Consider the following 14,124-nt stretch of genomic DNA (forward strand, 5'->3'; position numbering starts at 1 on the left):
ATATAAATTGGAAGCTGCAGAGCAAGGAGGCAAAAGAGAGAGAGTGAGAGAGAGACGTTTCAGGTATCGACGATCTCGTTTAATCCCGAGGGCGAAGCGACTCGACTCGCCTCGACGCTTAGAATATGAGAGAAGGCCTGGATGGGACCACCCATGGGCCGAGCTCGCTCGCTATCTCGCCACGATGATCGAGGGCTCGACGACGAAACGACGACAGACAAAAGAACGACGACGAAAGGCCGCCAGCAGGAGTAAGAGAAGAGAAACCGAGCCGCGCGGCTAAGAAACTCGTGATGGGGTCCTGGCGACACACGCCGTGTGTCCTCTGCTTTCTCGTTCTCCCTCTTTTTCTATCTTACGCGCGACCTCGCGTCGTGCCCCCACTTCCTCTCACCACGGCCCCTTCCACACACATACGCGCACGCACACACCTCCTGCTGCTCCGTCGAATTCGCAAAGTCGAACGATCGCGACACACGTTGTCCGATTCTCACGCGAAAACCTTCGCCAATCGATTCGCACACCGAGGCCTCCGAGGATCGTCGGTGTCGGTGAGAATTTCACAGGGCATAGGCGTCCCTTCGAACAGACCGTGATTGGCACGCGGAAGCGTCTCTCAGCGACGAGCTATACCCTCGATCGATCACTTGCACCGAGAGAATCGCCAATGGACGACGCCACTCTCTCTCTCTCTCTCTCTTTGTTTCTCACTCTATCTCTCTCGACAGACTAATAAAGCGGACCCTTCGAGGCACTCGGCCGCTCGCCGTCGACGGAACCCCTCGGACACAATAACGGATCTTTTGTCCCAACATTGCAGTATTTTCTCGGTTTTAAGAAGGTGTTCTAGTGTGAACTTTTGACAAAATCGATTTTTTTCTTTTTTTGCATATTCTTAAAGGACGTTTTAAAAGTAAGTCATGTGAACTTCTAAAATTAACTAAGTTATTGGTTGGTTGAAGGACGCGACGAGAAGCGTCAACCTGTTACCGCAAACACTAAACTTTAAAGGTATTTTTCTGGGAATTGTGTTTCACAGAACGGTGTCCACGATATCTTAAAATCTACTTGTGACCGATTGACTTAAAATTTTCAGTACGCATTTAGTACTTCAGTGTGACTATAGCCCCCCTACCAGACTCGACCAGAAAATTTTATTTTTTATATTTTCTTAGACTTCCAATGTTTAACAAGCACATGCAAAAATCGATAATCGAAGTTCAGATTATCGCCACTTTTTTAACTACCGACTTTTTTCCTTTTGGTACCTGCTTTGGCCACGCTCATACTAATCAAGAAACATTCACTTTTTTTTTTCCAACAAGCAGAATGGTCGGGAATCATGGACACCGTGAGACGACCTTTTTTAAAAGCGACTATGTTTGAGAATATGTAGTGCCACTAATTGTAACTTTTTTTGTCCCAAAAAATTTTAAAACGTCGCTGAAATACGTGCAAATAAACCTTGTCAATTTAACTGCAAAAGGTGTGATAGTTTCTTTGCAAAAAAAATTGCCTAACAAAGTTAAAAAAACACGCACTTTACACTAGAATACCTTTAAGTATATTTAAGTGTAACCCAGGCAAAACAAATAATAAACCAAAAAATTAAACACCAAAGAGAAATAATAAATAAAATACTGAAAAGAAATGGGCAAAGAGATAGTTAATCCAGAGAAATGGATTTTCCAATTCCGTGTTATAGAGCTAAAGACAAATGAATCTTGTCAGTCTATTATAGAAATATGAATCTTGCGATTATAGAGATTATCTGCGTACGGATGACGTTTCTCCGTTTGACCTTGGATTCACCGCGGTAACAGACCAGAGAGGAGAGAGACCATCTCGTCGGACGTGCAAGGGCGGCGGCCACCGTAGACCAAGAGATTCCTCCGGTGCTTTTTGCCCACCTCTCCTCTGCTCTCTCACTCTGTCACGCTTTCCGCGGAAGAACGAATTTTGCGCTGGTCTCCGGGCGCTCTCCTCTCCGGCCAGGTCAGCTCCGGATTCCACGGCGGCGTTATTACGTCCGTAACAGCGGCGAGGACGTCGTTGGCAAAAAGAGTAATTGTCCGGGGAGACCGTGACGTTTAGTCGGATCCCTTGGATCTTCTGTCCGTTGCGCGTCGAGAGTGGCCCACGACGTTCGCCGAAACGCGACGTTCGCGAAACTCCGCCTTGGTCGCGGCAAGTTTTTGCGATCCGCTGGAAATCGCTCGCCGAGCGACAAGCCTTCGTCCAACTTTGTCTTCCATCAGCGAGAGGAGCTGATTTCGATGAGACCTCATCCTTGGGCATTGCGCACCCGTTGAACTTACAGTTTCATTGGAAAGAAAGGGACGATCACTACGCGAATGCCACTTTATGGGAATGAGGAGCGTAGCAGTTAAATTTTGTAACGAGTTGGTCGGAAAAAATCGTACTTTAACACGTTTTATAGCGGACTCGGCGAACTGGCGGCCCCCCACTTTCCTGATCGCTAGCGTTACCCCCTCCACTGCGTCGAAATTTCAACGTAGTGGGGAGACCGATGCAGTGGAGGGGGTAGAGCGCTAGCGATCAGGAGAGTGAGGGCAGAGGCCGCCAGTTGGCCAGCTCTGTTTTATAGTAACAACGCTTTGTAAAATTGTTCAATGATATAATTTTGTACGAAATATTTCAAAACGGGAGTGGACGCACGACTACGTCGCAAATTTTACAACAGTGACTTGCTCGTCGTCTGTCATTTTTGGAACAAACAACGCACTTTCTTGCCGCGCCTTTTCGATCACTATCACCGGTACAAATCGAAGGGAAATGCCTAGCAGTCGGCCCGAGAGCATTTTTATCCCAAGACTTGGTAAGAATTTTAACAAAATTGTCTCTGCGATACTTTTGTAAAATTTGTCTCATCAGCGTTGGGTGAATAGTCGGCGATCGAAATGTCTTCCTTTTGTTTTAGAATTTATACAAACAATACGAATTCCAAACTGGATATGTCCAACGTACGAAAGAAAAACTTTTTGTACCGTTTGATGGTTTTCCTTGTAGATTCGATGTCACTATTATCAACTGCTCCCATCGAATAATTACAGTGGACTAGGCACGCTGGTTTGCGTATTGTTTCTCGAGTGTGGAGAGTAGCCAGCATAAAAACATCCCTCTTGTCGTACTATCCAAGCATTAGTAAATTGTCCGATGTTCGACATTTAATACTAGAACAACTACCGACGAAAGAAGTATAATATTTGTACCAAAGAAATTAAAGTGCAAGTCACAAGAAAAAGTTAATAATACAATAAAGAGCACAAGCTTGCACTGATATATTAAAAATCACTCGAGTATCTGAAAGTACACTGTTATAAATATATAAAATTCCCGTAGAAAATTATAAATTAGTGATTTCGACCATTTTGATAGTTCCAATGTTAAATCAACTTTTCTTCAAATTTTTCATTCGTTGTAAACATGATCCCTTTGATCTTTTTTGCAGTACCACGCGTGTTATTATCGACGTACAATGGACAATAATTTTGGACGACCATAGTCGTCGTTAGTATCGATAGGGTTGAAGTTAACGCCAAACGTAAAGATCGAAAGGGAGGGGAGCGTCGTCGTTATTGGTTTCCGCGTATCCCGTTCGGTTATAGTCATCGTTTGCAGCGACGCGTAGTGAGAGGGGCATTTTCACCCGAAAAGTTGGCCAAAAGTCAATTTCTCCTTTTTGAGTAAACCGAATAATATTTCGTCGCTATATTCCCCCTCAAGTAATTTAGAAAATCTTTCTTTCTAGAGAAACAAAATTCAATAAAAAAAAAAAGTAAAAAAATGAAAGTGATTCAACACTTTTCTCTTTTCTTCACTTTCTCGTGTCTTGTTACGCGTGATGAAACGTTAGAGTACATCGAAACGTATTATTAGTAATAATAATAATAATTTAATATACATTTATATACAGAGTGTTTCCTGTAACGCGACGCACGATTTCTCTCCTGACCAAAACAAAGTTTAAAAGAAAAGTTGAACGGTACGAGGTGTACAGTGGGTATCAATAGAAAACAGTTTCGAAAACTCTGTTTTCGTAGCTAAATCAAGGTCACCTTGGACGAAACAAATAGGAACACAATTTTTTTTTACCGTATTGTAGAGAATATCGAGACGAATTCAAAACACATGTTACATGATATTTTTATTAACATGTTACTCCATCTACAGTAGTGGAAAATCGTTGCTTCCGTTGCGGAAATCTATCTCTGTACACTTTAGTACCTTCTCGAGGATTTCTCTCGCATTCGCCAAAAAATTCACAGCATTTCAACTCTCTCGAAATTAGAAAAAGAACACATTGTTGTTGCAAGCGATTACTTCGCACCAAATATTGGAAATATGAAACGAAGGAAACCGCAATGGCACAGAACAAATCGATTCTAGTCCTATGTTTACGTTCAGTAATCCGAGGTCAACTATGTTTACACTGCCTTGGAATCAAATACGACGAGAAGTTAAAGTAAGCTAAATGTTCACATTTCTACTACTGTAAATGGAGTAACATGTTGATAAAAATATCACGTCAAAAGTATATGTAATATGTAAAGTGTACGTAATATGTAAAGTATATGTAATATGTAATATGTAAAGTGTATGTAATATGTGTCTCTATTTATGTAAAGTGTATGTAATATGTGTCTTTATTTATGTAAAGTGTATGTAACATGTGTTCTGAATTCGTCTCCATGTTCTCTACAATACGGTAGCAAAAAAATTATGTGTTCCTATTTGTTTCATCCAAAGTGACGTTGATTTATGAAAACAAACAGTTTTCGAAATTTCTTTTATTGAATATACCCACTGTACACTTTGTACTGTTGAACTTTTGTTCTAAACTGTTTTTTTGTCAGATGACTGTAAGTAGGAAAAAAAAATCGTGCGTCGCGTTACAGGAAACAACCAGTATACATATTAATATAATATAAATTGACAATAACAATAATAATTTATTATACATTACTTTATTATAAACAACAAAAATATTCCTCGAGTCGAATGCCCCATCTGTTTCGAAATTTATCCGCGAGATGGCAGGTTTTGCCAACGAGAATCATCCGCATCGGCGGAAATCCCGCTCTGTTCGGTTCGACCAGAAAAATATTGTCATATCCAGACTCTCGGGATACTGATTCGGACGTTGTTCGACTTCGGACGCGCGTGTTCATCCCCGCTCAGCGGCCACTGACCCATGGCGACGACCTACTTTCGTGCACAACAGAGGGAAATCCGTATTTCCGGCGATAATGACCACGGGTATTTCATTACGCGTCTCTCGTTAGCCACGATTCTACCCGGTGTACCGATTCCGGAACGCAGACGGTTCTCCCAGTCGAGGAGAAGCGCAAACGTGCTTCTCCCACGATATTCGCCTCGGATCAAAGCGGAATTCCGACGCTCCTCCTCAAACACGAGACGCGATGCTACGCGAGTGCCGCTTAATTAACCCTACTGTGACCGGGTCATTCTTGACCCGTATAGTGAGAGCTCGAACGCAATAATGCACACAGTGACGGGAGCTGAAACCTGATCGCACCAACACACGAACGCCAAGTGGCTAACACGTGTCCGCCAAAGTGTCGAAGTGACGAAGACTGAAGACAAAGGAATCAGTTTTTTGGTAACGCTCTGAGGAGGAAACACGTGTGCAGCAAAATCGAAGCAATTATTCTTTTTGTTGTTTTTTATTACTTTCTTCCGTTGTTTCCATTTGCTTTCACTTGTCGACGCATTTGTTCTCATTGCCAACGAGCGATATTTCTTTGTGTTCTCTCGCTCAATATGTACAAGACGTTCCTGATGGTGAACAATCGTCAGACAACGGAAGTGTATCAAATAGTGACGCTGATTCCCCAAACGCAAGGTTCCGAAATCGAAATGCAAGAAGACAATATATCAGAGACAATGTGGACAATGTAGTTCCAGAAAACCAGGAATTCGGACGTAATTGGCAACGTATTGGACCTAGCAAGGATACAGCGATTGTCTCCCGTCAATGTATAAATATAAATAAATATAACTTTATTATTCGTGTGATTATTATTTGTTCCTAGATGCTCCTACGTGTTCCTATACGAGTCGGGTTGTCTGTCACTGTGTTGGTACAATATCGGTGAGGATCTCGGTCTCCAGCGACCATCACTATGTTGGTACAGTATCGGTGAGTCGCTCGGGCGATCTAAACATGTGTTAATGGAATGTCCGTGCGGGCCAGAAATGACTCCGGCACAGGAGGACTCCATGCTTCAGTAGTCGGAGGGTTAACACGTATATCAGGCGCGCGTCGATTTTCCACCGACAGCTCGACCTTGACCAAATAGTCACGGAGCGAATCTTCGCGCCGTTCCTTTTCTTTGACAATGAAAAAAAAAAAAGAAAAACGTTTCGCGCAACTCACCTGGACACTCTGTGCTGGGCGATCCTGCCGTGACTCGGTAAGGTGACGTTGCTGTCGCTCTTCGACCAGGTCACAGAATTCTTCGCATCTGGCAGCTCGACCTTGCCCAGGTACGCCTCGCAAAACAACCTGGCTGCTCCACCCAGAGGGACCAATTGCGAGGCCGGCCTGTAGGTCGGTAGTGGTTTCCCCGTGTATCCGCCGGACTTCTCACCTGAAAATACCACGATCGATCCTTGTACGTGCGTAACATGCAACGAGCGTATCACCGAATGGGTAGTAAGATGTGATTGCTCCAGAAACAAATATTAGCGGGTACTTTTTTTTAACTTTATTCGAACGAAAACTTTTAGTTAAGCTATACACGATATCGTAAAGGTCCAAGTAAATTATTATTCATTTTAACTCTTCAGTGATATATTGAAATTAATTTTTTGGGAAATATTTTAGTACGGACCTATATTTATATTTTTTGTATCTTCAATATTATGATTAACTTAACCATGAATTTATAATAATATTAATGTAATATATGGGATAATGTTCATATTATTTATTATATGATTAAATGTTTGTCCAATTTTAATTATTAGAGTTTGAATAAATAATTACTCTATAGGAGTGATACGTTCAATTTCTCAAATAATTTCATCTGACGTTTCAATATTTTTAATTTCATTCATAATAGTAATGACAATTGAAGATTTTATATTAAACCCCTTCAAAAAAGAAGAAAAAAACTAAATAAGTCTTTTCAACACGACAAAAGAATATTTTATGTTTTCTATTAAATAATTGAATCGAACGTCTCGTCACTGATATTCGCCTCGACTAACTTAGGTTAGAGTTTAGGTTAGGTTTAGCTTAGGTTACAGTAGCCAACTATACTATACTATATAGTACTACTGTATAGTACTACATAGTACTATACAGTTGCCATATAGAACTGTACAGAACTATATAGTTTCCATATATTACTATATAGTACAATTTAGTGTAGTTAACCACACTATAGTAGTCAACTACAAATTAATAGTTGACTATATTATGGTAGTCAACCATACACTAATAGTTAACTATATTATAGCAGTAAACTATACACTAATACAAAAACGCTGGAGCTGATATAACATGTGTACATATTACATGTGTTTATTCTTAAACTGATATTTCGTGCAACAAGCATATCTTAACATTATTAGCATGAACTATAAGTTAATACAAGAGAACAAAATATAAGACTTCGTTATTGATAACGATACTCGGATATATAACTACTCTGGTAAAACTCCAAGATCAGACTTTGGATGCTCGTCGTTCGAAGGTTCGGAGCGGAATTTGTTCCCTGTTATAATTTTGACTTATTTATACTATCGGCAAGGAGAGGTAAGTAAGAATCCGCGTCCGGGAATGTTCAGAAGCTATCGCTTGGGAATGTCGGAGTTTGCAGTTTCTAAATATCGTATCAGGTTTCGTTCGCGTGCCGTGGAGAATATCCAAGGCCGAATTCATTCCAAAACAAAGGAGCAAATGAGAAATTCCATTCTTTATTTCGACTTGTAATATCCGCCAGGAGCACTCTGCATTAAAATCCTGTATGGATCGCCACGATAAATTTTGAGATCTAACCAAACGTCGGTCATTTGACGTCACACAATATATATTATGTCTCTATTATATTATTTTGCTTAAAATTAATATGCTTTACGTCGCTAATAATTTAGGATTAAGTATCCTTTTTTTTTTTTGTTAATCAGAATAAAATAGTATTTTATAAAATTAGTTTTTTTTCAAAGAGAAATAAACATTCACAATATATTAACAATTAATGCGATTTTTTAACGAATTTTGTTTCGAGGATGTTAAATTGTGCCAAAATACGTGTAAAATGTGTTGGGGCGAGCATAAGCAGGTTTTTCTTTTTTTACAACTTAAGTTTTCCTACATGCTAATTCCACTCTAAGCCAACAGAAGCTGTTAACTGCAAATATTTACAACAATCAGTAGATCAAACCTGAACACGGGCCTTTAAAATACTAGATAGTAAGTTAAGCTTAGAATAAGTAACTACTACTAATGTAAACTATTGTTAAATTTTATTATATATGTATACAATTCTATTTGTAATAAAGAATCTAAAACCAAAGGTTTTCGTCTGATCACCAAAGCAGCGCTGGGCACGGATGGTACATAGACCGTGGGTGACCGCTTAGGAACTCCGTGTGTTGACATTTTTTTTTTTTTTTTACTTCAAGGTTAGGCTTAGGTTTCGAAGAAGACAAAATGATTTTTTCAAGAGGTCTCTTTCTTAGATTAGATAAATTACATTTAGATTTTTAGATTAGATTTAGATTAGTTTAAGCAGGGTTAAATTTAAGTTAGGTTCAAGTTTCGAATGGGACAAAATGATTTTTTCAAGAGCTTTTCTTCTTACATTAGATAAATTAGATTTAGATTTTTAAATTAGGTTTAAATCAGTTCAGGTAGGGTTAGATTTAGGTTGCGAATGGAACAAAGTGACCTCTTTCACGAACAGATCCATCTCCAACGTAAGCCGAGCGAGAATCGCGAAATTATCGCCATTATTATTACTCAACAATAGGTGGAAACCCAGAGAGGGCGCGCGTGACTATCCCCCCCAGAGGGGGACGAAAGTATTTCGCGAAAACGTGCAGCCATTCGTAATGGGTGAATTACAGTTAGAGAGGGCGGTAGTGGCGTTATTAAAGCGATTTTCATTTGCCTGGCGATCCATTTCCATGGACCTTGCCGCACTCCCCACGCCGCTAAAGACCGTCACCGGCCGCGTTCCCTCGAATAATTATGAAATTTCATTTCCCTCGGCGGGATCCCGCAAATTATCCACGCGCACGGTTCACCGGAACCTAACCTAACCTAACCCCTCTCTCACCGGAGCGGAGACAAAGCACCGCGTTTTGTTGAACCGCGTCCACCGGACCGAGACCGGATTGCGCTCGTTTCCACGACGAAACGCCGCTTTAAACGCGGGCCCGTTGTCTCGTTCGTTGTCCGCTCGTGTTCCTTCGCAAACGCCGCCAACAATCGGCACCTCTGCAAACACACCGATTGCTCGAAACGAGTGCCAAGTTGTACAGGCGGGCACAAAGCAACGGGACGACGCGCCATCGATTTTCTTCCTCCCCCGAGTTCGACGAATCGAAAGCTCCATTCGAGCGAAACAAACGGAGAGAAAACAAAACGGTGCCGAGTTTACTCGAGCAGAGTGGTGTGTTGGTCCGGTCGATCGTCGGAGTTGTCGTTGCGGAATGAAGATCAACGACGACGCCAGATGTTGTTGGGTTGGAGAAAAAAGTAATTGCTTCCTCTTTTTTGTAATAGATGGCTTCTTTTTTTTTTTTTTTTAAAATAATGGTTTTTTTTTTTTTTTTTTTTTTTTTTAAGGGCGAATCACACGCACGTATGTGTAGAACTACCGACGATTAAAATGGTGTAAAATTTGTAGCAGTTAGTATTAATATTAGTTAGTTAGAAGTGTATTTATATTTTATAAACAATCACAAAATCATATTTCACATGAAAGAGACTCACTGACGCGAACAAATAATAAATTTCTTTCGTAAGAAATTTTCATTTAGAAAGAGGTTATTATTTTCCCGCCATTTTCTTACACTATAGAGGACTGGACGACAAGGGAGCAGACGCGATAAACAGGAACAACCGATTCTACAGAGTGGTCACTGAAATACTACGATACAAAAACAACTTTTACAAACACATGTTTTTAAAATTTTTTATTATTTTATCTGGAAATATAATTAATATTATTAATTATAATATTAATTATTTTAGATTAGAATGTATATAGAATATAATTAATATTATTAATTATAATATTAATTATTTTAGATTAGAATATATATAGAATATAATTAATATAATATTAATTATAATATTATAATATTTATTATAATAGTATAATATTATTTATTTTAGATTAATATTATAATATTAATTATTTATTATAATATTATTTATTTTAGATTAACCTACAACAAAAGAAAATAAAAGAGATTGAAAACGAACAAGTTACGACTTTTTCAAACCCTTCAGTTTTTCAGTGGCCACCCTATACTTTGTACTTCACTTTTAAAAGCGGAAGGAACGAAAAAGCAGGAGAAAAGATCGTCGTCTTTGTCATCGTCAAATTTGGTCGTCTGCACTTTGAGACCCGACCAAAGAGGAAGAAGAACAACAAGGGGGAGGAGGACAACGAAAGAAGCAGAAACGCGGAACAGACTCGCCGATCGAGGGGAGCGAACGGATCTTCACGTCGAACGGACCATCCCTTTCCCCCACTCCTTGTTGACATTCGCATTTACCGCTTAACGTCCTCTCGACCTCTTCTTTTGTTTTCCAAATGGGACTGCCACGCTGTGAGAAACAGAATCTCTTTTCCCAGGATAACCAACCGAACGTCTCAAACGTTCGAAGATAAAATCTCCGTTTCGGCAAACGGTCGCGTCCGCTTGTCGATTCCGGATCTCTTCGAGCACGATCGTCGGGAATATAATCGTTCCATAATCGTGGCGGTAAGTGTCTCTCAATTTTCTCTGACAGTTTCTTCCGCAGTTTGGCGAAGTTGGCAGAGGCCGCGATTCGAAAAAGAGGCTTCCGAGAATCGCGGTTACCATGGCAAAGAAGAAAGGGCGCGCGATTCCTTTCACGACCCGTAACGGGGGCTTTCTCAGAATTGCGCGCCTCTATTCAAATACTCGTACTTCTGCTTCTTTACTTCTTCTCTTTTACTCCTTTCGCATCCCCCGAGCACGTTCCCCGTTCTCTTTCGTCGCGAGTCCATGGAAAGTGTCGAGAATCAATATATCGCCTCGAGAAACCTTTGTTTCTTTTCCAGAAACTCGCAATTTTCGAGGTCATAGAGCTCGTTCTTTTTTCTCTTGGAAACCAACCTCGGACGAGGACTCGGCGATCTGCCGATACTTTCCGGGAAGGCAAATACCTTGTGTTCTAATTGATTACTCTTGCGTTATGTACAGGGTGAGCCAAAAGTTTGGAAGATTGGGACGACTAATGGAGTTAGGTCGATTGAACACGAACGTGTCAATTTTCTCATATATGAATTATGAATTTGAAGTTTTAATAAGGATGTCGAAATTTTTTTTTTATGGGATAAGACCCTATAGAATTTTATATTAATTTATCCTTATATTTAACATGCAATTTAAATTAATATCTAATTGAGAGAATTTATTCAATTTAATTAGAAAACTTAAATTAAAGAAAATAATTTGATCTTTAATTTAAAATTAATAGAACAAATTACCTTAAGGATAACAGCGCATGATCTTTTTACAGATCTTATAGAAAAAAAATTGATTGCGACCTCCATGTTGGATTAAAATAAATTTCAATTGCAGAAGTTTAATAATTAAGTCTGTTCGACTTTTAAAATTGACTGTGAAAGACGCGATCGGCAACAATCTGAGGTGTTTCGACAGAGGTCACGCTACGTCACGTGAGGATTGGCTCGAGCCGATTATGGTATGGTTATGCACGTGCATGCACAACAGCGTCCGATAAGACACCGTGTAGTTTCCTCAGTGGCTGTGCCGGATTATCCAGAGAGAAAAGAAGCCTTCCTACGACGCATTCGCGAGAATAAATTCCATTGCATGATACGATTCTCTCTCTTCTTCAAGGACGAAGTTTCGTTGTTCCGAGTATCGTCGACCTTTCGCTGGTTGGTTTTACGCGAGGGGAGGGGACACGCGGCGGAGCTCTGGAGAGGTTCGGAAATAGCCGGGAGAGATAGAGCGCACGGTACGCGAGCTAATTGCATTACAGGGAGGCAGCAGCAGCATCATCGAGAGAAGCAACCACCCTTCCCCCTCCGCCTCCTCCCATGCAACGAAGCGGGATCATACGCGTTTAGTTAATGTACGCGGTGCACGACCGTTCCATGCACTTAGCCCTGAGGTATTGGCTCGTAATTCTCTCTCTCTCTCTCCCTCTCTCTCTCTCTCTCTCTCTGAGTTTCCTCGTCGACCGACTCGCCGCCGACGCTAAACGCGTATGCATATTTATACGGAGCGTAGTTTCAACGGGTTACTCGCTCGAAAATTAATTTCCACCAACCCCCCGGTTTCCCGCCGACCGGCCGCCATTCGCCCTCTCGACCGCTCGCGATCGTATCGCTACGCACCAAGCCAACGTAGTCAAAGCTCTGTTCCTCACTGCAGGGGCAATTTTGTATAGATCAAACGTGTCGAATCTACCGGCCTTTGGACTCTGTTCACGTGACCCGCGCCACGTACAACCACAAATTGGAATAATTGAATAAGAATTTGATTGTTATAATTGGAATAATTTTAATCGCGAATGTTCATGATATCCCACCTGTCAGTATACTCGTATTTGCAAACAGATTTTTCTTTCCGCTGGAAGCATAAGAAAAATTTTAGACGAGCATCATGAATCATCATCCTCTCGTTGCTATTATCTGTATCAAACCAGATATTGATAAACTGGTATCTAAAGAAACAACCTCTCAGTGTTCTCGTTAGAAATTATCATGTTTCTTTTGCATTGATATAAATATATTTTTCTCAATCAATGTGTATCGCTTCGTTATAAAAAATTGTTTTAATATCTGCTCGTAAATGATATAGGGTTACATTGAACTGATAAAAAAAAAATTGTAAACTATGTGCCGCAAATTTTTGAGGACCAATGAGATCGGAAGATATAAAACGGAGATGGCTAACTGCCGGCACGCGAGCCGTTATCCCCACTTTCTTCTCGCTAGCGCTACCCCCTCCACTGCATCGTCAGTGCACTCGACATGTCAAATATTAAACAGGGCGGCGAGGGTTTGAAAAAGTCATAACTTGTTCACTTTAAATCTTTTTTTATTTTCTTCTTTCGTAGGATTTTATTCTATTTTTAAATAGTAAAAAATTAATAAAACATGCGTTTGTAAATGTTATTTTTATTTTGTATCATTCAGTCGTTTAATGACCACTCTGTACATTCGAAGTATAGCATTTTTTTTTATAATATTTGGTACGAGGAACAATTTTTCGATTTTTTGAAAGTATGACTTTGCATGAAAATGAATCCACGATCTACTAATATAGCTCCAGCAGGGCTCCATCAATCTTGAACTAGCAATATTTTCAATTATGAAAAATACTTTTAAAGCAGTAGTACACAGCTGTTGTACACGGATATTTTTTGGATATTTTTCTTCTCCGAATCTCCTACGTGAAGAAATAAGTCAAAAATAAAGAATAAAATTTTTTTTTGAGGCTTTTTTGTTTTCCAATAAAACAATTTTGAATATTCTCCGATTACGCGTGATATCTTGTGGATATCCGAATCTTCGAGTAAAAATACTGAAAAGATCGTTCAACGAGACGAGACACGCCAGAAGTAAACAAAATATTTACGTGCCAAAGCGCACGAGAGAGGCAGCAGATACTAATAGCCGACTCTGTGACGTCCAATATTCGTTCAATTGATTATTTCAAGGAGGTATTTGTATCGGTCAAGTCAAATGTCAAACCAAATACAGTCCGCATCGTTCTTGTCTAATTCACAACTTGTTTCTTGTGTTCCAATTCATTACTCTTGCATTATACAGGGTGTGCCAAAAGTTTCTTCCCACCTATTTTTTTTTTTTTTTTTTTTTTTTTTTAAAAAAA

At 40.0% G+C, this 14,124-nt stretch overlaps 1 protein-coding gene across 1 annotated transcript in view; it reads right to left on the minus strand.

The window, feature by feature from the left end:
- Positions 1 to 14,124, minus strand: part of LOC122530757 (single Ig IL-1-related receptor-like) — a 122,193-nt gene that overhangs the window by 23,790 nt on the left and 84,279 nt on the right. Inside the window, exon 3 of the mRNA XM_043658026.1 lies at positions 6,422 to 6,635. Within this exon, the coding sequence (XP_043513961.1) occupies positions 6,422 to 6,635 (214 nt within the window). The remainder of the gene's footprint in view (positions 1 to 6,421; positions 6,636 to 14,124) is intronic.

This window comes from Frieseomelitta varia, unplaced genomic scaffold, assembly GCF_011392965.1.
Source record: "Frieseomelitta varia isolate USP_RPSP 00005682 unplaced genomic scaffold, Fvar_1.2 scaffold_353, whole genome shotgun sequence".
NCBI lineage: Eukaryota > Metazoa > Arthropoda > Insecta > Hymenoptera > Apidae > Frieseomelitta > Frieseomelitta varia.